We start from the raw sequence: 24194 nt of genomic DNA, 5'->3' as shown, positions 1-24194 counted from the left end.
ATACGGTGAAACCCCATCTCTACTAAAAATACAAAAAATTAGCTGGATGTGGTGGCAGGCGCCTGTAATCCCAGCTACTCAGGAGGCTGAGGCAGGGGAATTGCTTGAACCTGGGAGGCGGAGGTTGCAGTGAGCTGAGATCATGCCACTGTGCCACTGTACTCCAGCCTGAGCTACAGAGCAAGACTCCGTCTCAAAAAAAAAGAAAAAAAAAAAGAGTTTAGGGTCACATCTTTGTTCCTGTGTATTACTCCATAAAACATATAGACCACCACCTCTGTTGCAGATATGTTCTAGGTGCTAGTATACAGTGAGAAGAGAAAGGGCATGGTTGGAGCTCTCACAGTCTGGTATTCAAATATGAACTGATGAGTGTGTTATAAGTTCTGAGTGAAGCAGCAGAATGTAGGGCTATGGTTCTCTTGTTCACTGCTACATCCCTGGGGTTCAGAACAGTGCCTGGCATATAGTCAACATCCTGAAAATAGTGGTCAAATGAATGAATTGGCTTATTTGCTGCTTTGTCAGCTGTGCTTAAGTTTTCCTGAACCTCATGGGGTTGATTGAAAATAACTTCCTTAAAGAAATTTCTCAGTATGATAACCTTTTCTCTCAGTACACATCCTCACAATGGGAAGATTGTAAGCTCAAGTTCATATGAGTTTGGTTTCTTTCTCCACAGTGAGTGAGGTTTAATGCGGCCTTGCTGTACACACACACACACGCGCACGCACACACGCACACACATTCTTGCTTATGCTGCAAATAAGTTTTGTGGAATTTGATTGGGATTGGGATCCTCTCAGGACACAGTGGCCTTTGGCTGTCGGAGATGCTGATAGCATCTTGAGACATTGCACTGTCTGCATAAAACCTCTGCAGATGCTTCCCGCATGGAATGCACTAAGAGAGGCCCCCTTGATTGTGGGAACTTTCCCACTGCATTCTGTGGGACAGGAAGCTGACCCCCAAAGTCTAATTCCACAGTCCTTACTCAAGCAAAATTCGTTTCAGTGGGACCAAATGTGTTTGTGTGCAAACACTTACACATTTAAGGAATCAGCCCATTAAAAAACATCCTCAAGATGACCATTTATCAGGAAGGAAAGATCTATTTAATATTAATAATGTTCAGTACTGCTTATTGAAAAATACTAGAATTTTACAGTATGTGCTGTAATATCAATGCTGTATTGCATTTGATGGCTCAGTCTCTATCTCTGTTTGAAAAGCGACTGTTAGGACAGTCTTATGCTGGGTGACTGACTGAAGTGAACCCTTAGGTGTTTTTTCAGCAGTCAGACATCCACACACTGGCCTGATTAAACCCAGCTTCAACTTGCTGGTGACAGCTGATGAGCTAAGTGCATGAGATAACCCAGCTGCACACAGGAGGGGAAAGAGGCCAGGGAAATGTGGGTGGGATTTGACAGTAACTAGGAGTTAGCACTGGGTCTCAAGGACATGGCTCCTGCATGATGTGTGTGAAAGGCCAGCATCAGGACACAGTACAAGGTTACTTTTATTTGGGATACTGACAAGCATATAGCCAATTTAAAGAGTGTATGGTAACTGTATCTATGACAGACAGTTGACCTGGTTGCACAGAGCATTCCACGTCAATTACTCTCCCAGGCTTTATACCATGCCTTTTGGAATAGGGAGGGGAGATGCCACACCAGGGATGGTCTGAGTTCTGAAGGGGTGTGTATCTTGCCTGAAGTCTCTGCAGCTGCACAGTGTCCTGAGCTTTCCTGATAGCAGCAGTAGCTCTCTGTACACACGGCCTGGGCTGCATGGTCTGGCGGCATCACACCAGCCCTGACGTATGGCACTGTGTGGCATCAGACTGCATGAATGGGTAGGCAGCAGAGCCAACCAACTCAGCTCATGCAATATAACCAGTTTCCCAAGGAGTTAAGGAAACACCCCAAGCAAAAGACCAGAGCACCTTGGCCCAGGGCCTGCCTTCACTTAGGGACGGAACACAGGTTTCATCAGGAAAGGGCAGGTACTCTGTGCCCCAGTTTCCTCATCCTTACAAAGTGGAGATAACAGCCCCTTCCTCACACGTGAATTGTGTAAACCTAGTGTTAGCTATCATTTTGAAGCCTGCCTGCCTGCATTCTGTGGCTTAGAACACCTTTTAAGTGACCTACTAGTTGAGTAGGTCACTTCCTTCCTTCCTTCCTTCCTTCCTTCCTTCCTTCCTTCCTTCCTTCCTTCCTTCCTTCCTTCCTTCCTTCCTTCCTCCCTCCCTCCCTTCCTTTTCCTCCCCTCCTTCCTTCTTTCCCTTCTCTCTCTCCCTCCCTCCCTCCCTTCCTCTCTCCCTCTCCCACACTCTCTGTTTCTCCATCTACACCCCTTACCCCAACCCTTTTCTTTTTTTTTTTCCATATCACTTTTTGGACCTCAAGTGCAGGGTATCTTTTTTTTTTCCATCCAAACACATTGCATGTATTATTTAATACAATTTGCCTTTTCTTTCTGAAACAAATCAGATTTGGACCTAAGTACTCATCAATTTCTGCAAACAACTGGTCCACCACCTCCCTGGGAAATTTGCCTGACCCTACAGGTTGGTTTAGATGTTATTCTCTGGTTCTATTGTTATTATAATTTGAGTAACTACTTATGTGGGTTTATTGCCCATTAACCTATTAGGACCTCAAGAGCAGGACATGTTTCTTGTTCGCTTTGAGTCTCCAGCATTGACTCAGAGGAAGTCTCTATAAAGATTTAGGTACGGATGAAAAGAAAATTACTCAGATGCACTTTGACCTGACTCTCAAGATCCCTAAGCAACACGAGTCACTCAACCAGTGTCATCTCCTTCTATCTAAAACCCAGTCATCATAATCCAGGTAACCTTAAAATGTGATTTCTCTAGAGCCTATTGAAATGTTAAAATAGGCCTGCAGACCTTTGTTACTGTCGATGAAGTTTTTTAGGAATCTATGTACACCAATTTGGAACTACTCCAAAGGACAGTGATGTATGGAAATGCCGTATTCCCATTAAATTTCAAGTACATTTTCAAAAGTACTTTTAAGTAAGGATATTTAAATTGCTGTTATGTGACATTAGTTCTGGAACACATTTCTTTTTTCACAAGTTAAATCCTTAAGTCAAACAGGAATTCTGTGGCTTAGAACACCTTTTAAGTGACCTACTAGTTGAGTCCAGGAAAAGTATAACTTTTGTTGAAATGGAATTTGGTATATTGTATTAACAAATGGTAATGTTAGGTAACACTTACAAAATTTTTATTATATGCCAGATGCTATTTTAAATGCGTTAATCCTTACAGCAATCCTATAAAGACTGGTATACCATCATTAGCATGCCCATTTTACAACGAGAGACTGGAAGCACCAGGAAGGTAAGGAACTTGGCAAAGGTTATGCAGCTCATGAAGAGGGAGGCATCTGGCTTCAGAGGGGGTCTTTTTAACCACCGTGCTGCACTGCCTTGGAGTTGAGATGCAATAGAGCAGGATGGTTGAACATGGTTCCAATTCTCAGCTCTGCCATTTCCTAGCTGTGTAACTCTGGACAAGTCACTTAACCTTTTTGTGCCTAGATTCTCACTTTTAACTAACTGTACTTCCTTGTGCCTGTAGGATTATTGCAAAACTTAAGTAGGATTATGGATGTGCATAAAATAGTGCACCTGATGTTCTATAAGTGCAAGATATTAATTATATGGTCCCAGGCCCTCGAAGAGCCCAGCACCAAGTTCCCTAGGCCTAATACCCACTTCTATAATACCCGACGCAGTTTTATGCCAGTCTAGTTTCTACAGAAGGAATTAAGATGAATATCTTTTGAGTTTGAATGATTTTGCCTCAAGAACTCTCTACAAAGACCTCAAATCAGCCTAACTGAATTCCATCACCATTTCTTTTTAAATTCTTCTTGATCAACGCCAGCTTTATGTCACTGGTTAGATGTGAAGTATGAAGGCATGTGTATCGCTGCCCCTCAGCCCTCCTATTGGCATTATTGCCAGCTGGTTCATCTCTGTTTTGAGCACTGCTCTCTCCTCAGGAAACCCTTCTAAATAGCCAACACCCATGAGAGGCGTAACATCAATCCCCAACATAGTCATGCGAATTAGTTTATCACATCCTTTCTCAGTGCCAGGATAGTCATAGGAGTGAATTTGGGGGCAGGATTCAGGAAGAGAGGAGCTAATATGGAAGGAGGTCAGTCAGGGATCAGAGGAAGGTCAAAATGGAGAACTGAAAACTGATAGCTGGCCAAGGACAATACAAAGGAGTGACCGAAGACCCACGGCCATATTATTTTCAGTTTTTTCTATTCTTGACTTTTGGGATTTAATTTATTAGGGAACATAGTGTCTACTTTCTACTGGATGAGTCCTTTCTCAAACAAGTGACAACATACAATCGTTTGTAAATCAGCCTCTAATGCCATGACCAGCATTTAGACTGCAGGACGCTGACATAGTCCTTTTGTGCTTTTGTGATTTTTGTATCCATCAATCATCTTCAAAAAACGCTTAAAATGATAGTTGTTCTTCTTCAAGTTGTCTTCTCCTATGTACTTATAAATGATACTGAAATATAGTAAGGCCTAAATCTGATATAAGAATATTCTTGGCTGGGCGCGATGGCTCACGTCTGTAGTCCCAGCAGTTTGGGAGGCTGAGGCGGGTAGATTACCTGAGGTCAGGAGTTCGAGACCAGCCTGGCCAACATAGTGAAACCCTGTCTCTACTAAAAATACAAAAATTAGCCAGGCATGGTGGCACACGCCTGTAATCCCAGCTACTCGGGAGGCTGACGCAGAAGAATTGCTTGAGCTTGGGAGGCAGAGGTTGCAATGAGCCGAGATCATGCCACTGCACTCCAGCCTGGCTGACAAAGCAAGACTGTGTCTCAAATAAAATAAAATAACCATAAAAAATAAAAAAAGAATGCTCTTGTATATATTGTGGTTATTTGCAATAATAAAGCATAGCTTAAGTCCTTGGATGAAATTTTAACAGCCCCATTGAGTTCCAGGGCTATTGAGCGCTATGTTAATTTCAGAAATGATTTTGGTTACTAACACTTCTATTGTCGGTTTTGATATGGAATTTCCCCTTTGAGAGCTTCATGTGTCCTCGTGCTGGCGCTAGGTCCAAACCAAACAAGACCTGTGATTATTTAAAGAAGGTACTTTGACTCCACAGTTCATTCATCCTTTACAGATACAAAAATAACACATTGTTTTATCTGTGGGTATAAGAATCCTTTCTCAAAGGAAATAAAAAGAGCAGACAGTTTCCTTCCTGGCTAATTCACCAACCTCTTTAAATCTGTTAAACATAGCCACAGACACAACTTGTTCGCTTGGTTTCATTTCCTAAACTCAATTTGACAAGATAGGTCAGTGTGAGGGTCCATATGCATCTAACAGGAAATAAAGTCTGAATCTAGGGAATGTTTCATAGCTACCAGGGTGGTAAGAACAATGGCTCTAGAAGAAGAGTCCCATTTCAATTATAAAATTACTGAGCAGGTACCGTATTCAGCTGTTGTGAACAGCATCCCAGGATCAAATTTTAATCCAGTGAACCCAAACTATTTCCATGCAAGATACTGCATCGGACTCATACATGCAAGCTTTTCTAAGGTCCACATACTATTAACATTCAAAATTTCTTCCTGTGCAAAATTATATTCTTATATAGACTTGAAACCTGCCTCTTGGAGATTTCACTACCATCTCCCTTCGCTTGGTTCTAGTTATCTTTTCTGGTGTGTCAAAGAATGGGTTACATGCCTCTTCTGTCTGAAAGCTCCTTAAGTATTTGAAGACAACAATCTTGTTACCCTCATGTGGTCTCTTTTTTGGACTACGTATCCTCTTTTCTGGCACTATCCTATTCCTATCCAGGATATAGCTCGACTTATTTGTTTCTTTTATAAATGGGCACAATATTTCAGGTGTGGCTGGGTGAGTGCCAATCACATAGTCTATGTTTTCAGCTAACTACAATTTTTAAGCAAAAAATGTTGGATATAGCCATCACTCTAACAAAAGAGAGCAAAGGAGAAGGCCAAAAAACTATAAAAAGCAGACACAGAGTTCAAAATCATGGCAGTTGGGGGCAATAATGAACAAAAGAATGGAATATATGTTTACATATTCCATTATGTATGCCATATATTATATATATGTGGCAACCAATATGGGCAATTCAAGGGAAAATTACCTCCACTTTTCACAAGAGTAAATGATATGGCTAACAGAAAGGTTTAGAAACTATCAGTAGGGCCGGGCGCGGTGGCTCAAGCCTGTAATCCCAGCACTTTGGGAGGCCGAGATGGGCGGATCACGAGGTCAGGAGATGGAGACCATCCTGGCTAACACGGTGAAACCCTGTCTCTACTAAAAAAAAAAAAAATACAAAAAAAAAAAAAAAAAAAAACACAACGAAATTATCAGTAATGCAGTATTCTTAACATCTGACTTTTCAGAGAAGCATAACATTAATGGGAAAAGGAATCAGTGTAGGAAGTCTAGAGGCATGTAAACATAAGAGAAATGGAGAAAATAAAAATAACAGGATCACTAGAACAGTGCTTTTGCTCAATTTTATCCTAAGTCCTTGCAGACAACTTCCTCAGGCACCTCAGGAATGAGAAGAGCGGAGCAACGGTGAAAATATTCTGAGGTTTACGTGGACTCACGTTTCAGCCTCACCACGTAGTCTTTGTGCAACTTTGGGCAAGTTATTTAACTTCTTTGAGCTTCCATCTTCCCATCTGTAGACTGAAGATACTACTATTGACTGCTTTAGATTCTTACAAGGTTAATAGGATTCAGTATGTCACATGTCCAGCACAGTGCCTGCACATAAAGATACTAAATAAATGTTTCGTGCTAAGTGCTGGGCATGTGTATGGGATATAAAGATATGTCAGACAGTACTGTCTCAAAGTTTATAATTCGGTAGGGAAGAGAAGCATATCAACGCCAAAATAATAATAAAAGGCAGAATAAAATAAGTACTGACTAATGATTCCAGAAGCGGGGAATGAGAGAGCAGAGAATGAGTATCTGCCTCAGCTGTTCATCCTGGAGGATATTCCAGGGCAGAAAGCATTTCAGCTGGCCTGAGAGCACAAGAAGGATTTGGCTGGAATAGGGAATGGAGCCTGTACAAAAGACATTCCAGGATGCACTAACATCACAAACAGAGGCCATGCTTGGCATTATGTAGCAAGTCGGGCTCACCAATGGCCAAAAGACTGACTCTAATCCAATCTGGAAGGCCCCCTGGTGCTGCTGATCTGGCCTGGAGCAGTGAAAGAATAACAGCAGGCCTCCTGCAGAGCAGACTGCTGGCGAACAGAAGGGTGGTGGTTCTGAAGGTAGGCAGAAGAAACTCACAGATGTCGTAAATGCACAATTTTAAGCACACTGGCTTCTGAGAAACCCAGATTAACCTGGCAGAAAAGGGAAGGAAGTCAAGACTTTGGGGAGAACTACAAACACGCAAAAACGTCACTGCTTCACACCCACGCTCCTCCCAGGCCATCAGAGTCCAGCCATTGCTGCCCCATATTCCCTGATGGAGGGGTGGGCACAGGGGAAGGCAGTCATGGGGTGAGGGGAGGGGAGTCTGAGAAAAGTTCAGTTTTCTCCTCCAGTCTGCCACGACTAGACTGTATGAGTTAGGTGAGTCAGTTCAGACCTCTCTGGAGGTTTATCACTGCTCTGTGTATCTCACGGGGTTGTTGGGAGGATATGGGGGAAATGACATTTGCTCTGAGGATTAGTGAGGTCTCCTTGCTCTCTGTGTTCCCTGGCCCGACACGGCCATTCCTGAGGGCTGGATGTCTGGGGTGCCTGTTAAAAGAAAGATTAGCAGCCATCTGGGGAAGAAGGTGTTAAACAGATGCTAATAAACTGTTTCTGTATGAGCGAACAGAAAAGTGAACATAATATTTTAGAACAAGGATTATTTGGGAGACAAAACCTTTAGTAAAGGTATTTGGGGAATGCTACCCTCTCAGTTTTTCTGGAAGTTTACCAGAGCAGTTTCAGACTTTCAGGGGGCTCTTTAAATCATCTGGTAAAAGAATAGAGATGATGTTCTGTTTTAAAGGGGTTTGAATTCTCAGAGTTAAAATATTTAAGCAATGTAAGTTTCAGGGGGAAAAGAACTGAATTACATTGCCTTCTTCCTAGTTCCTCCCGGCAAAATACTTGCATATTCTGAAGTTGACTGGTTAGCATTTGGAAATAGGCTACTGAACAAATTCCATCTTTTCACGTCAAACCTCAATATGCCATAGATATTTACATCTAAGAGGTGCCAATCTGATATTTTACGATGTTGTAAATTTTATGTTTTGGATGATTCTTAGCATTAGGGAATTGAAATTGAGGTTGAAACTGTTTTCCAAATGTAAGCCACATGGCCATAGCCGGGGTAGGATTAGGCCTCTTTGTATTTTGCTGCTGAGCAAACTGTCTGAGACCTATAAAGAGGAAGCACTTGGAATATTTTTCTTAAATGTGGTCTGTTGATTACGTGTTGCTTCTCTCTGATAAAATATTACAGCGCACTTCATTTTAAAAGCCAGCTTATTAAAGCATTTGGAATAGCAGCATATGTCTAACTCCTGGGAATTAGAAAAGGAAAACAAATGAACAATTTTAAGTGTGCGAGTTCCCCCTCCTCACCTACCCCCCTCCCTTTTCTTCCTTCTTGGACATCTCTCTCACAGGTGTGGACTACTCTGGCCACTCTCTGTGGCAGGGCATCATCACACGGTCAGAACTGGGTTTCCTTTCTTCTGGGAACGACTTCTCCCACAGACACTGTGTTCACATTTTGGGCTCTCAAGGATGGCCAGCCAGTGTTTTCACCTTCTGCTTTACCAGACAGAACGAGACAGTCCCTTCCCGGAGTGGCAGGGAGAGGGGAGAAGGAGGTCAGGGAAAGGAACAGACTGGAGCAGGCAGCAGCAGACTGGGAGGTGGAAAGTTAAACAAACAGGGAAATAGATGTCTGACCAATTTCTTGTTGCTTTCTTAAGCAGCTGTTTACCTTGAACAGTGAGGTATGCTGAACTTTCCACGGAGCCCTTCTGGTTGGTGGCTTTGCAGTGATAGACACCTTCATCCTCTTCTGTGACTCTTTCAATAAACAGCGTGCTGCTTCCTGGTCCTAAAATAATTCCTGAGGAGTGTGAGATGTTTAGATTAGTGGGCCTGGATGACAAACAAAAAACAGCTACTTCTGTAACACAGCCTTCTTCCTATCATTATGCATTCAGACAAGGAAATCCGAGCTCTAGTGAACCTGGGGCAGGGTTGATTATTTGTTTTCTCTGGGTCCAGGCTTTCTTTTGCTTTTCTTTCCTTCTTCTTCTTCTTTTTTTTTTTTTTTTTTTTTACAAGCTTTCTAAGAGCACCTTCACCACCCAGCAGAGCTGTCATCCTCAGCTTCGGAGATGCAGATCCACCCACCCTGTAGAAAGAAACGCGAGGCAGCTGCCATGCCCAGCTTGAAAGTTGCAGATATTAAGAAGGCAGCATATCTAATAATAACAACTATCATTGACTCAACGCCCTCTATGTGCTCAGCACTATGTGACACACTTTCATACCTTGACATTTACAACCAGTCTGTCAGCTAATAATGTCTTCCTCTTACAAACGAGGAAACTTGAGATTCTGTGAGGTTAAGTAACTTCACCAAGAGCATGCAGTTTGACTGAAAGCACATTTGTGGCATATGGGTCAAAGGAAATAATATTTCATTTGTCATAAAGCCTGGTGAGTCAATATAGCCTAGTGATAACGAGCTTGCCTGGGCTGTTTTAATCCATGCCTTAGCGCCTCAAGCTTTGTCACTTAAGCAAGTTACTTGATCTTTCTAAGTTTCAGTTTCCTTAATCTTAAGATAAAAATGAAAGTAATTCTTACTCTATAAATGAAAAAATAAATGGCAAGCCCATGGCACCTAGTAAGTGCTCAGTAAATGTCAGCTTAAGGGTTACCACAGAGCATTGTGTAGTGGAAGGAGCCCCAAGAATTTTCAGACCCCTGAAAGGCTTCAAGACCTTGAAGCTTCAATACCGTGTACTATCACCAAGTGTGTGTTGAGCATTTACTCTGCCATCAGTTCGTGTTACAAAACAAACAGCAGGCTAAAATGTGGTCAGGCTAAGACATGGTATCTATTGAGAAGGAAAAATTAATTCATACCAAACACACACATATACATTCTCTCTCTCCCTCACATGCTCAACACATACACTCACACATACAAGCCAGCAAATAGAAAATGTTTAATGAATGAGAATGAGTGAATGTAGCACAGTATAACTAATTAAGTGGAAAGTCTGGCACAGGGAAGGAGATCAGTAAGGAAGGGTGCACTTGGGGAAGGCTGCATAGAAGAGGTGGGCCTCGAGTTGAGGTTTGAAAGATTGTCAGAGGTGAAGTGAGAAAGGAAAGCATGAGAAATGGCATGATGTAGAAATAAACGGGATTGAGTACTTGTTCCAGGATAGTGATAAAACAGGCCTGGCCAGACTATAGGCTGTATTTCGTTAGTTTAAATAGTTTGTGTATTTCTCCTGATTATGAAAGATGTACTTAATATAGAAAACTTGAGAAACATTTGAAAGCATAAAAAAAGACAATGTAATATTACGAAGCTATGATGATCAAAACAGCATGGTACTGTTATAAAAACAGATTCATCAACCAATGGAATAAGCGAGGGCCCAGAAATCAACCCAAACATCTATGGTCAATTGATTTTTGACAAGGTGCCAAGAACACGCAATGGGGAAAGGATAGTTTCCTTAATAAATGGTGTTGGGAAACTGGCTATCTACACACAGAAAAATGAAAATGGACCCTTCTCTTATCCCTTATATAAAATGAACTCAATATGGATTAAAACTTAAATATAAGAGCTGAAACTATAAAATTACTAGAAGAAAATTTGGGGGAAAAACTCCACGACATTGGTCTGGGAAGAGATTTCTTGGATATGACCCCAAAAGCACAGGCAACGAAAGCAAAAATAGGCAAATGGGATTGCATTAAACTAAAAAGCTTTTGCACAGCAAAAGACACAATTAATAGAGTGAAGAGACAACCAGCAGATTGGGAAAAATATTTAGAAATCATACATCAGATAAGGAGCCAATATCCAAAATATACAAGGAACTCAAATTACTCAATAACAGGAAAACCAATAATCCTATTTAAAAATGGGCAAAGAAATTGAATAGACATTTTTCAAAAGAAGACAGATGGCCAGTAGATATATGAAAAAAAATACTCACCATCTCTAATCACAGAAATGTAAATCAAAACCAAATGAGGCCAGGTGCAGTGGCTCATGTGTGTAATCCCAGCACTTTGGGAGGCCGAGGTGGGTGGATCAGCTGAGGTCAGGAGTTCAAGACCAGCCTGGCCAACATGATGAAACCCAATCTCTACCAAAAATACAAAAATTAGCGGGGTGTGGTGGTGCATGCCTGTAATCCCAACTACTCAGGGGGCTGCAGCAGGAGAATCACTTGAACTTGGGAGGCAGAGGTTGCAGTGAGCCAAGATCGTGCCACTGCACTCTGGCCTAGGTGACAGAGTGAGACTTTGTCTCAAAAAAAAAAAAAGAAAAAACCAAATGAGATAGCACCTCACACCTATGAGATTAGCTATTATCAAAAAGATTAAAGATCACGAGTGTTGACGAGGATGTAGAGAGAAGGGAACCCTTATACATAGTTGGTGGCATTATAAATTAGTACGGCCATTTTGGAAAACCATATGGAGCCTCTCAAACAACTAAAAAGAAAACTGCTATATGATCTAGCAATCCCACTACTGGTTATCTATCCAAAGAAATTGAAATCAGTATGCTGAAGAGATGTCTGCATTCCCATGTTTATTGCAGCATTATTCACAAGAACCAAGATATGGAGGCAACCTATGTGTCCATCAATGGATGAACAGATTTTTAAAATTCAATGTATATACACAATGGAATACCACAGCCTTAAAAAATAACAGGAAATTCTGTCATTTATGACAATATGGATGAACCTAGAGGTCAGTATGTTGAGCAAAATAAGCCAGGCACTGAGAGACAAATGCGGCATGATTTCACTTAGATGTGGCATCTAAAAAAGTTGAACTCATAGATGTTAAGAGTAGAGTGATGGCTACCAGAGGCTGGGGTGGGGAGACTTGGATACAGAAAGAGAAGATATTGGTCACTGGGTACAAAGTTACAGTTAGATAAGAGGAATATGTTCTGGCATTCTATTACACAGCAAAGTGACAACAGTTAAAAATAATGCGCACTTCAAAATAGCTCAAAGGGAGGATTTGAAGTGTTCCCACCACAGAGAAATGATATTTGAGGTGATGAGTATGCTAATCAGGCTTATTTGATCTTTACCATTGTATACATGTATTAATATTAAAACATCGCACGGTACCCCATCCATATATGTAATTATTATTATTTGCCAATTAAAGAAATGTAAACGGTTGAGCGCAGTGGCTCATGTCTGTAATCCCAGCACTTTGGGAGGCTGAGGTGGGTGGATCATGAGGTCTAGGAGTTTGAGACCAGCCTGGCCAATATGGTGACACCCCATCTCTACTAAAAATACAAAAATTAGCTGGGCACGGTGGCTCGCACCTGTAGTCCCAGCTACTCAGACGGCTGAGGCAGAAGAATCGCTTGAACCCGGGAGGTGGAGCTTACAGTGAGCTGAGATGGTGCCACTGCACTCCAGCCTGGGTGACAGAGCGAGTCTCCATCTCAAAAAAAAAAAAAAAAAAAAAAGAAATGTAAAAAACGCACAAACTCCAAACACCTACAATCTCACCTCCCAAATGTTGTTTCTTTAGTCTTTCTAAAGTGTACTTTCTGAAAATACAGTTTGTTCATTTATATAACATATTTTTTTAGCTCCTACTACATCCTAGACACTATTCTAGATACTGGTGATACACTGTCAAACAAAAGAAATCCTTGCCTACAAATTCTAGTTTTGGGAAATTACAAAGTGAGTATCAACAGATTAAGGTAGTAGAGAAACCAGCGGAGACAGCAAAGAATTAAGTATGAACAAAAGATCTGAGGGATGGAGACAAATTATAAGGGTAATAACATGTGTATTTTCATAAGAAGGGAAATAAATAGCAAGAGTGGAGAATGAGCAGTATCGTCTAAAAAATAGAAAACACAAAACCTTGCTGATTTGATAGATAAAAATGATTGTTTTAATTTGTATTTCTTTGAACATTTTTTCATGTGTGTATTAGCCATTTTTATTTGCAAAGACCTGTTTTGAGTAGGTGACTGGAAAAGGTGAATTCAGATTAAGGAAAGCTTTGAAATCCTGGTTGAGGAGTTTCAATTAAATGTAAAAGGAAAGGGAATCATGAAGATTTTTCAGCATAGTGAAAGCGACATTTAAGGACGTTCAGTCTAGAAGGAGAATACAGGCTGGACTGGAATGAGGAAAGCATAGCATCTGCAAGTTCTGCTCATCAGTTGTAATTCAGGCAAGGAATGATGAAGTCTCAAACCCGGATGGTGGGAACTTCCTGCTTGACAGGAAGTATAGAGGAAGAAATGGAAACAGACACTTTGTAGAAACAACCTGTAGGACTTGGTGCTTTACTGGATACAGCAATAGAAAAAGAGAGAGATGAGTCCAAGGTGATTCCAATATTTTAAACCCAGATAACAGGAAAAAAAATGACAGCTCTTCCCCATAACCTTGGCCAAGTCACTTAATCTCTTTGGGGTTATTTCCTTATCTGTAAAATGAGAATAATACCTGCTCCACCTATTTCATGATCAATTGAGATAACTTAAATGGAAGCATTGAAGCTTTGAGAAGTATAAGATATAGTATAAGTGGCAATCACAGAAAATAAAAGTGTGGCCGTACAGTTGCTCGAGGTCAATGAATATTTATAATAGCAGCTATCTTGCTACCTACAATCATGACAATCATCTCCACTGCAGCAGATCTGAAACTCGGCCAATTTTCTATCACTCAAATCCCCAACTCATGCCTGCAATCCCAGCACTTTGGGAGGCTGAGGCGGGCAGATCGCTTGAGTCCAGGAGTTTGAGACCAGCCTGGGCAACATAGTGAGACTCCATCTCTACTAAAAATTGACAAAAACAAAAAACAAAAAACAAAAACAAGGGGGCTGGCACCATGAGCAAATAAAGTTAAAGGACTTGGATTCAAGGAGAGCATGTAATTATGAAAGGTGAGAGACAGTAGCCAGGATGCTCATGAGCTAACATCGTCTGGCAGATTCCTCTTTCTAGTCCACGAAGGAGAGGAAATGGGGTGAGAAGGTGTCCAAATTCAATGGGCAAAGCTCTTCTTTCTGACGTGCCCTCTATTGCACTATAACAAACGACACAGAGACACTGATGCGTCCCCATCAGATAGGCCACTCAAATGCTCAGAACTGTCATCAGGCCCTTGCTCATCCTCCACTCTTGCTGTTTATTTCCCTTCTTTCAAAAATAGGCAGTGATTACCTTTATAGCTTGTCTCATTCCTCAGATCTTTTGTTCATACTTAATTCATTGTTGTCTCCCCCTGTTTTCTCTAATACCTTAATCTGTTGATATTCACTTTATATGACTGAAATCCTAGGATACAGGCTCTGTTCTGCTGAGGAAAATACTTTTTTAAAGGGTTCTATTTTTAGTTTAATTTTAATTTTTTTGACTGTGAACACTTTCAAAAATTTTAAAGTGCAGGAAAAGCATAACCCATGTGTCAACCATTAAGATGATCAGGGGTCAACATTTTGCCATGTTTGCTTTAGACAGACCCATTTCTCTCTGTCTTTTATATGAAATAAGATTTATAGATACTTTATCCCTTCCTTTACCCTCTCTCTCCAGAGGTACCTGGAATTGGTGTGTAAATTCTCATGCATGCTTTTGTACTTTTTCTACATAGATACGTATCTCTACAGAACACAGACTATTATTTTGTGTGCTTAAAAATTCAAAATAACAGGTATTATAGATTATATATCCTTTTCAACTTGATTGTTTTTCCATTCAGCAATGCTTTTATATTTATCCTTTTTTTTTCGGAGATGGAATGTTGCTGTCACCCAGGCTGGAGTGCAATGGTGCAATCTCGGTTCACTGCATACTTTGCCTCCTGGGTTCAAGTGATTCTCCTGTCTTGGCCTCCCGAGTAGCTGGGATTACAGGTGCCCACCACTGCACCTGGCTAATTTTTGTATTTTTGTAGAGACAGGGTTTCATCATGGTGGCTGGTCTGGAACTCCTGACCTCAGGTGATCCACCAGCCTTGGCCTCCCAAAGTGCTGGGATTACAGGTGTGAATCACCGCGCCCAGCCCATGCTTTTTAATTGATGGCAAAATGATTGATGTGAAAAGGTATCTTGTTGTGGTTTTAATCTACATTTCCCTGACCCCATTCAGGTTTCTCTTTTTGTGAATTGCCTGTTTCTATCCTTTGCTCATTTTTCTATTGTCCTATTTGTTTTTTTGTCAATGAGTTTAGGGTTCTTTATGTTTGGGATGCTAATTCTTTGTTGGCTTAATACATTTCAAGTCTTCCTTCATTGTATGAACAGTCTTTTAAACTTCACTTATGGTAAATTTTTATTTTATTTATTTACTTATTTATTGAGATGAGGTCTGTTTCTATTGCCCAGGCTGGACTGCAGTGGCAAGATCATAGCTCACTGCAGCCTTGAACTCTTAGGCTCAAGTGATCCTCCAGCCTCAACCTCCCGAGTAGTTGGGATTACAGGTGTACATCACAGTCCCTGGCCATGGTGAATTTTTTTTTTTTTTTTTTTGAGATGGAGTCTTGCTCTGTCGCCCAGGCTGGAATGCAGTGGCCGGATCTCAGCTCACTGCAAGCTCCGCCTCCCAGGTTCACGCCATTCTCCTGCCTCAGCCTCCGGAGTAGCTGGGACTACAGGCGCCCGCCACCGCGCCCGGCTAGTTTTTTTGTATTTTTTAGTAGAGACGGGGTTTCACCGTGTTAGCCAGGATGGTCTCGATCTCCTGACCTCGTGATCCGCCCGTCTCGGCCTCCCAAAGTGCTGGGATTACAGGCTTGAGCCACCGCGCCCGGGCCATGGTGAATTTTTAATACAAAGCTTTAAATTTTTTAACATAATCAAATTTATCAGTATTTTTTTATTATACTTTGTGCTTTTTGTTACTTAAGAAACTTTTCCTACCCTGATATCATAAAGCATTCACCTTGTATACTTTCCTCATAAAATCAGTTTAAAAGATTCATTTAATATTTTGTGTTTTCTTATTTAGGTTTTTAATCTATCTAGAGTTTCTTTTGGGGAGGGGTATGTGTGTGGTGTGAAGTAAGGGCCTAATTTTTACCATGTGAATAGCCAGTGATCCCAGCCTCATTTATTGAATAAGATCTTCTTTTCCCACTAAGTTATTGTGCCAGCTCTACTCAGATACTATCTGAATTTTTTTATGTTGAAGCTCCCATGTATTTGTGTATTTGTGGTTCTGTTTCTAGGCTCTTTATTTATTCACAGTGACCTATTTGTCTATCACTGTACCACATAAGTTAAATTATGATTGCTTAATAACACATCTTGATATATGGTATGGCCTGACCAGATCATTTTCGAAATGGTCTTGACTGTTCTTGGCCCTTTATACTTCGATACTTTATACTTCAGATTTTGCTTGTCAAATTCCGTAAAAAGCACAATTGGAATGTTTATTGGAATTCCACTGAGTTTATATTATATTATAATTTGGGGAAATGGTCATATTTATTTTAGGTAGAATCATATGGAATTGCCAATACTTTGACCTACAAAAATAGCAATATGGTTCTACCTAATAATAAGTGTTTTTATAGAAGAATATTGAGTATCTTTGAGTTATTTAGATTTTCTTTTATGTCATTTAATAGTTTTATGATTTTCTCTTTAAATCCTGCTTTTCTTTAGTTATATTTATTCCTAGATATAATTTTTTTGTTATGCAAAATAGTAAAATAGTATTGAAGTCTTTGAAAGGTCACTCTATTTGAATTTTCTCTTTCCTTTTGGGTATTAGTCATTAGAACTAACATGTAGAACTCACTTTTTTTTTTTTTTTTTTGAGGTGGAGTCTCGCTCTGTCGCCCAGGCTAGAGTGAAGTGGTGCAATCTCGGCTCACTGCAACCTCTGCTCCCAGGCTCAAGGGATTCTCCTGCCTCAGCCTCCCTAGTAGCTGGGATTACAGGCGTATGCCACCACGCCTGGCTAAGTTGTGTATTTTTTTAGTAGAGACGGGGTTCTACCATGTTGGCCAGGCTGGTCTCGAACTCCTGACCTCAAGTGATCTGCCCAGCTCGGCCTCCCAAAGTGCTGCGATTACCGACGTGAGCCACCATGCCCAGGCAGCACTCGCTTATAAACATGATGCTCTGCTTTGTGTTTCTGAGATAATTTAATTATAGGCCTGCTTGCTTGCTTCTAAAGTATAGCCTAAGTCATTTCCATGTGCTTGTTTGTGTATTTCCTTGATTGCTGACACTGAATACAGATTCTTTAACCACTGAAGACATAACAATTCACATGGAAACCCATTCTTTATTTCTCTCTTTACTCTAAGAAGCTGTATCAGATGGACCAACAGGCATAGAGCAGCACTTGCAAACACAGATGCCTTCAGGAGCCAGGCACTTAATATAAACGAGTTGAGGATGAAATAATGGAAGGCGGACTATGTCTCTGGAGAATAGAAAGCCTGTCTCCCATCTAAAAGCAGAAGCCTTTGCTTAGCTCCAACCTATTGGGAATTTGGGGATTTGAGTCTGGTGTTGTCTTCTGAGTTTTAGAAAGAAGGCAGAAATTTGAATTTTTTTGTTTTTAGTGTTAAAGCTCATGATTCTTAAATGTTGGCAACCGTCAACTTATATAGACTTACTGTGAGGGCCAATAAAAACATGGATGCAAGATACATTTGACATAACTTGACTTAGAGTATATACATGGGGATAAGTTTTTATGTTGTTACTAAGCAAGGACCTTCATGATCTGGCCCCTTCCTATCTTCCCAGCTTCGCTGCCTGCTGCATCCCTACATGTGTCTTTGGTACAAGCCATACTAATCTATTTGCAGTTTGTTCTAAGCCTCAGTGACTCTGCACACGTGGTTCCCTTGATGCCTGGTTAGCATTTGCTTGTTCTTTAATATTCAGCTCAGGATTGGCTGCTCTGGAAAGCATGTTTTTTTTTTTTTTTTTTTTTTTTTGAGATGGAGTTTTACTCTTGTTGGCCAGACAAGAGTGAAATGGCACCATCTCGGCTCACTGCAACCTCCACCTCCTGGGTTCAAGATTCTCCAGCCTCAGCCTTCCAAGTTGCTGGGATTACAGGTGCCCGCCACCACGCCCAGCTAATTTTTTGTGTTTTTAGTAGAGATGGGGTTTCACCATGTTGGCTAGGCTGGTCTCGGACTCCTGACCTCAGGTGATCCACCTGCCTCGGCCTCCCAAACTGCTAGGGTTACAGGCGTGAGCCACCACGCCCGGCGGAAAGCATCTTCTGATGCTCTTGGACCCCATTTGTGTTACTCCTGCATCACCCTGTGCATGCCTCTACTCTGGCACTTACCATTTTGTCATAAAATTGCTGACTTTCTTATCTGCCCACTCCACTGTGGGCTCCTGGAGAATGGTAACTCTACCTTATTCATTACTGAGTCTCCAGTGTCTAGTGCAGGGCTGACAGACAGCTGACCTTCAGTAACTGAGGAAAATGACCATGTAAATGAAGACAATGGAAAATGTCATGTAGAGGGTGGAGGAGGGGACTGAGCTTTGCAATCTTTGCAGAATATGGTGAAGCTAAGCTGGTTATTAGTGCTAGCTCCCTGGGTGGTAATATGGACTGATGACCTGCAGCATGCCAAGCTCACCTCAGAATTTATAAAATTGTGTCAGTTAATTTTGTCATCTTAAGCTTCAGAAAGCCTCAGTTCCTGGAGCTTAGAATGCAAACTCTGGTGGTTCCATGCGTTTGCTAAGGAAAATTTTACACTGGGCTGTTTTTTAGAAACCTGTGGTGTCCTCTAAGGTATCTGATGGTGAAACTCAGTGTGAGGATTTGAATTTCCTATTATGTCAGTTGCTGATGGAGGATGTGGATAAGTTTTTGACCATGATGGCCTAATTTATTCATGGGATGTGGTCTAAATTTTCAAGATGTCCAACTGTCAATTTTAAAGGTGTAATTTTCAAGGGACTTTGTAGATAGTTTTATTTCTTCCCATTACACCTTAAGGTGAAGGACAATCTTGGCATTTTATGTGTAAGCACCATATTGCCCAAGGAAGAGCATGGAATATAATTTTAATTCAATTCACCATTGAGTAAATAAATCTGTAGAGCTTTTGAATTCACCCATTTGATTACATAAATGCAGGCCATGTGTTTGCCTCCTGTTCCCCCTCAAACACACAAAAGTGGCTTGTTGCTCTCCTAAATGGGCCTACTAGTCTGACCAGCAACTTCTGTGTTGTTGCTCAGTTGACCATCTGTATTGTTGACTTAGAGAACATTATGTTCGTCCACTTTGGCCAAACTAATATTCGTTATTAAAACTGTCTTCTTTATTCATCAAAGTCCAATTCAGATGACATCTCCTTCATGAAATCTCCCCTGATTAGTCATCAGAAGTGCTCATTTTTATCTGATGTTATTTTATACCACTCACATTGCACATTTATGAACTGACTTTGTGCCTATTATGTTTAAGTTTTTCAAAGGTGAGGATTATGTGTTGCTTATTTTTATTTTCTCCAGAATATAATAAAGGGTCAGGCTCAGAGTAGGCAATTAATATATGTATGTTGAGTTTAATAGAATAAAAAGTGAATTTTGTTTATTTATTTATTTATTTATTTATTTATTTATTTTTGAGATGGAGTTTCACTCTTGTTGCCCAGGCTGGAGTGCAGTGCGCGATCTCATTTCCCTGCAACCTCTGCCTCCTGGGTTCAAGCGATTCTCCTGTCTCAGCCTCCCGAGTAGCTGGCATTACAGGCATGCACCACCATGCCCGGCTAATTTTGTATTTTTAATAGAGATAGCATTTCACCATGTTGGTCAGGCTGGTCTTGAACTCCTGACCTCAAATGATCCACCCACTTCGGCCTCCCGAAGTGCTGGGATTACAGGCGTGAGCCACCGTGCCCGGCCATGTTTGTTATTGTTATGATTGTCTTGGCTCTCCAACTAAAGGATAAGTTCTTTAAAGATGGCAGATAATAGTTTTCATTAAATGGTAGCTATGATGATGATGATGATGATGATAGCTATGATGATGATGATGACGACAATGATGACGACGATGATGATGATGACGATGGTGATGTTGATGTATACAATTCTAGGTACACAGTAAATAATCATATCTTTAGATTGGCAGCCTTTTTTTTTTTTTTTTTTTTTTTTTTTAAGACAGTTTTGCTCTTGGTGCCCAGGCTGGAGCACAATGGTGCAATCTCTGCTTACTGCAGTCTCCACGTCTGGGTTCAAGCAATTCTTCTGCCTCAGCCTCCTGAGTAGCTGGGATTTCAGGTTCCTACCACCACACCTGGCTAATTTTTGTGTTTTTAGTTGAGATGGGGTTTCACCACATTGGCCAGGCTGGTCTCCAACTCCTGACCTCAGGTGATCTGTCCACCTCAGCCTCCCAAAGTGCTGGGATTACAGGTGTGAGCCACCGCGCCTGGCTAGATTGGCAGCTTTTAATTGATTAGCTAAGAGCTGTGTTGGAACTAAGAACCAGAAGAGCCAAAATATAGAGATGGCTAAAGGTGACCCGGGAAAGCTAGAGGCAAGATGTCAGATTGACTTTCCACAAAGGAGATTTTATATATCCAGTCAAACTTTGGATGTTTGGAAAACTATGTCTGAGGAACAGAAATTTGAGTTTAGTAAAATGGCAAAGGCTGACAAAATTGGAAAATGAAGGCCAGGTGTGGTGGTGGCTCATGCCTGTAATTCCAACACTTTGGGAGGCCAAGGAGGGTGAATCACCTGAGATCAGGAGTTCAAGACCAGCCTGGCCAACATGGTGAAACCCTGTCTCTACTAAAAATACAAAAATTAGCCAGACGTGGTGGCGAGTACCTGTAATCCCAGCTACTTGCGAGGCTGAGGCAGAAGAATTGCTTGAACCCAGGAGAAGGAAGTTGCAGTGAGCCGAGATCATGCCATTGCACTCCAGCATGGATGACAGAATGAGACTCCATCTCCAAAAAAGAAAAAAAGAAAAGGGAAATGAAGAACGATTAGTCCATTAAATGACACTAAAAAGATGAGTGATTTCAGTGCTTCTGAATGGCTATGATGTGGTTTCTTCTTTACTGAGAATTTCACCCTAAGATCAAGCCTCATGGCAAAGCCTTTGTGAATGTAAAATAAATAAATAAATAAAAGTTGACGTATGGGATAATTTGAGACACAGTGAAAAGCAGCCTTGCAATAATGCGTTAAGCTGGAAGAGAATATGAGAATGTTGCAAACCGTAGTGTCTAAAGGAGACTTGATGGCAGTGTGAGCCCTGATGAGACGATTTACTCTTTAGTCATGAAAAAGACAGAGAAAGAAGAGGAACACTTAGAAAAGAATAAGACTGGGGACAGTGATGAAAAAAGCTGTATAGGCCGGGTACAGTGGTTCATGCCTGTAATTCCAACACTTTGGGAGGTAGAGGCAGGAGGATAGCTTGAGCCCAGGAGTTCAGGACCATCCTGGGCAACACAGTGAGATTACTGTCTCTATAAAAAAATAAAAAAAATTAGCCTGGCATGGTGGCATGTGTCTGTAGTTCTAGCTACTTGGAAGGGTGGGAGAGTTGGGAGGAGGCTGCAGTGAGCTGTGATGACGCCACTGCCTTCCAGCCTTGGGTGACAGAGCAAGACCCTGTCTCAAAAAAAAAAAAAAAAAAAAAAAAAAAGCTGTATAATATTCTTCTCACTGTAACCTCCGAATAAGGGAAATACCAGAAACAAAGGTCCTTTCATTTGGGATAATGTCTATTCCTTCACTACTTTAACTTACAAAATAGAGTTATGATAGCAGAATAGTTTCTAAAAGCCTTGAAGAGGCAATAGTTAAAATGAATTCTTTGAAACTGTGCCAAAAACACACGTATTTCTAAATATTTAAAATGAAAGCAGCTTTGTGCGCTTTCACTGTGAACTTTGCTCTTGTTCTAATAAAGCATTTCAGGATGATTCAGGCACTTACAAATGTGTCAAATGGTACTAACTCTATGGTTATTATCTATATAACCTTAGCTATCAGCTATGTTTATTTGTCAACTGTGAACACATACATGTAAGTGAGTGTGTGCACACACCCACACACTCCTGCCCCAATAAATCCTTGTGCTATGCTCAGATTGGCCATAGCCTGTCCACAAGATTGGATCCATTAGTCCGGCAGAAGACGGCCATTCACCTACAGTGGCTTTTTTTTGTATGATGAAGTAGCAATTCTAATGACCATTTTAAGACAGGAAAATCAGTACTATTGCACTCCATAAGAAGTTAGTCAAGAAAGTGTTTCTCTCTCAACAGAGGAGTAGTTACATAAATTATGGGAATACATATCATATTACAGTGTATGCCTGCTAAAAAGAATGGGGTAGAACAATATGTATTGACATAGAAAGACCTCCAAGATATATTAAGTAATAAAAGCAAGTCTTAAAACAACATATGGTGTGACCTCAACTCAAATTTTATCTCAGAAATGCTGGGTTTCCCATATAAGCCCACTACCACTCACTCACTGTAATCCATTATTTTATTTTCATCATAACAGTGATGATTATCAGATTTATACCATATGCTTATATAGTAGTCCCCCTGTATCTGTGGTTTCAGTTTACCACCGTGCAAAAATATGAAATGGAAAATTCCATAAATAAACAATTCATAAGTTTTATATTGTACACCATCCTGAGTAGCATGATGATGCTCTCACTGTCTCACTCTGTCCCACCCAGGATGTGAATCTTCCCTTTGTCCCGCACGCATCTCCACGCTGCAGCTGTTACCCTTCTATGAATCCCTTAGGAGGTGGCTGGCCTACCAGATAGACGGTCCCAGTATCACAGTGCTTGTGTTCAGAGAACACTTATTTTCCTCAATAATGGCTCCAAAGCACACGAATAGTGATGAAGCTGTGAAGTACTTCCTTTAAGTTAAAAGGTGAAAGTTCTCCACTTAATAAGAAAAGAAAAAAATCATATGCTGAAGTTGGCTAAGATCTATGGTAAGAACGAACCTTCTATCCATGAAATTGGAAAGAAGGAAAAAGAAACCTGAAAAGGCATTTAAGTTTGTGGGTAGAAGACATGAACAGAGCATGTTCTGATGGACAGCAATTGGTATAATCTGAGGTGTCAGGCATCCCCTTGGGGTCTTAGAACAGATCCCCTGTGGATAAGGGGACATGACAGTAGTTTTGTTTGGTAAATTTGTTGCCTGTATTTTTCCATTAGCATGTAAATTCAAGGTCCCTGTTTTGTTCCCAGCACCTAATATGCCTGTCACAGAGTTGACTCTCAGTGAATATCTATTGAATGAATGAATCATTGGTGTGTGTGTGTGTGTGTGTATATATATATATATATATATATATATATATTTGAAATTGAGTCTCTCTCTGTTTCCCAGGCTGGAGTGCAGTGGCACCATCTTGGCTTACTGCAACCTCTGCCTCCTGGGTTCAAGTGATCCTCCTGGCTCAGTCTCCTGAGTAGCTGGGACTACAGGCCCCTGATACCACGCCTGGCTAATTTTTGTATTTTTAGTAGAGACAGGGTTTCACTATGTTGGCCAAGCTGGTCTTAAACTCCTGACCTCAGGCGATCCGCTTGCCTCAGCCTCCCAAAGTGCTGGGGGATTACAGGCGTGAGCCACTGTGCCCCGTCATATATTTTTAAAGCCCACATTTGTATATATGCACACGTACAGGTTAAAAAATGGAAAAATCATTGACAAAAAATCATTGACAAGACATATCAAACAGTAAATATGTATTACCTGTCCATAAGGGAAATTTTTATAGCTTACTCTATTTCTGTACAGTGGGAATGTATTCATCTATTCCTC

General features: G+C 40.9%; 1 protein-coding gene across 1 annotated transcript in view; it reads right to left on the bottom strand.

The window, feature by feature from the left end:
* The window catches only part of FLT1 (fms related receptor tyrosine kinase 1), a 200486-nt gene that overhangs the window by 46558 nt on the left and 129734 nt on the right, over positions 1 to 24194 (bottom strand). The window contains exon 15 of the mRNA XM_017848483.1: positions 9073 to 9204. Within this exon, the coding sequence (XP_017703972.1) occupies positions 9073 to 9204 (132 nt within the window). The remainder of the gene's footprint in view (positions 1 to 9072; positions 9205 to 24194) is intronic.

The sequence above is a fragment of the Rhinopithecus bieti genome, unplaced genomic scaffold, assembly GCF_001698545.2.
Source record: "Rhinopithecus bieti isolate Rb0 unplaced genomic scaffold, ASM169854v2 scaffold_28547, whole genome shotgun sequence".
In the NCBI taxonomy this organism is placed as follows: Eukaryota; Metazoa; Chordata; class Mammalia; order Primates; family Cercopithecidae; genus Rhinopithecus; species Rhinopithecus bieti.
Note: the sequence above shows the minus strand (reverse complement) of the source record. Positions and strands in the feature narration are given on the sequence as shown.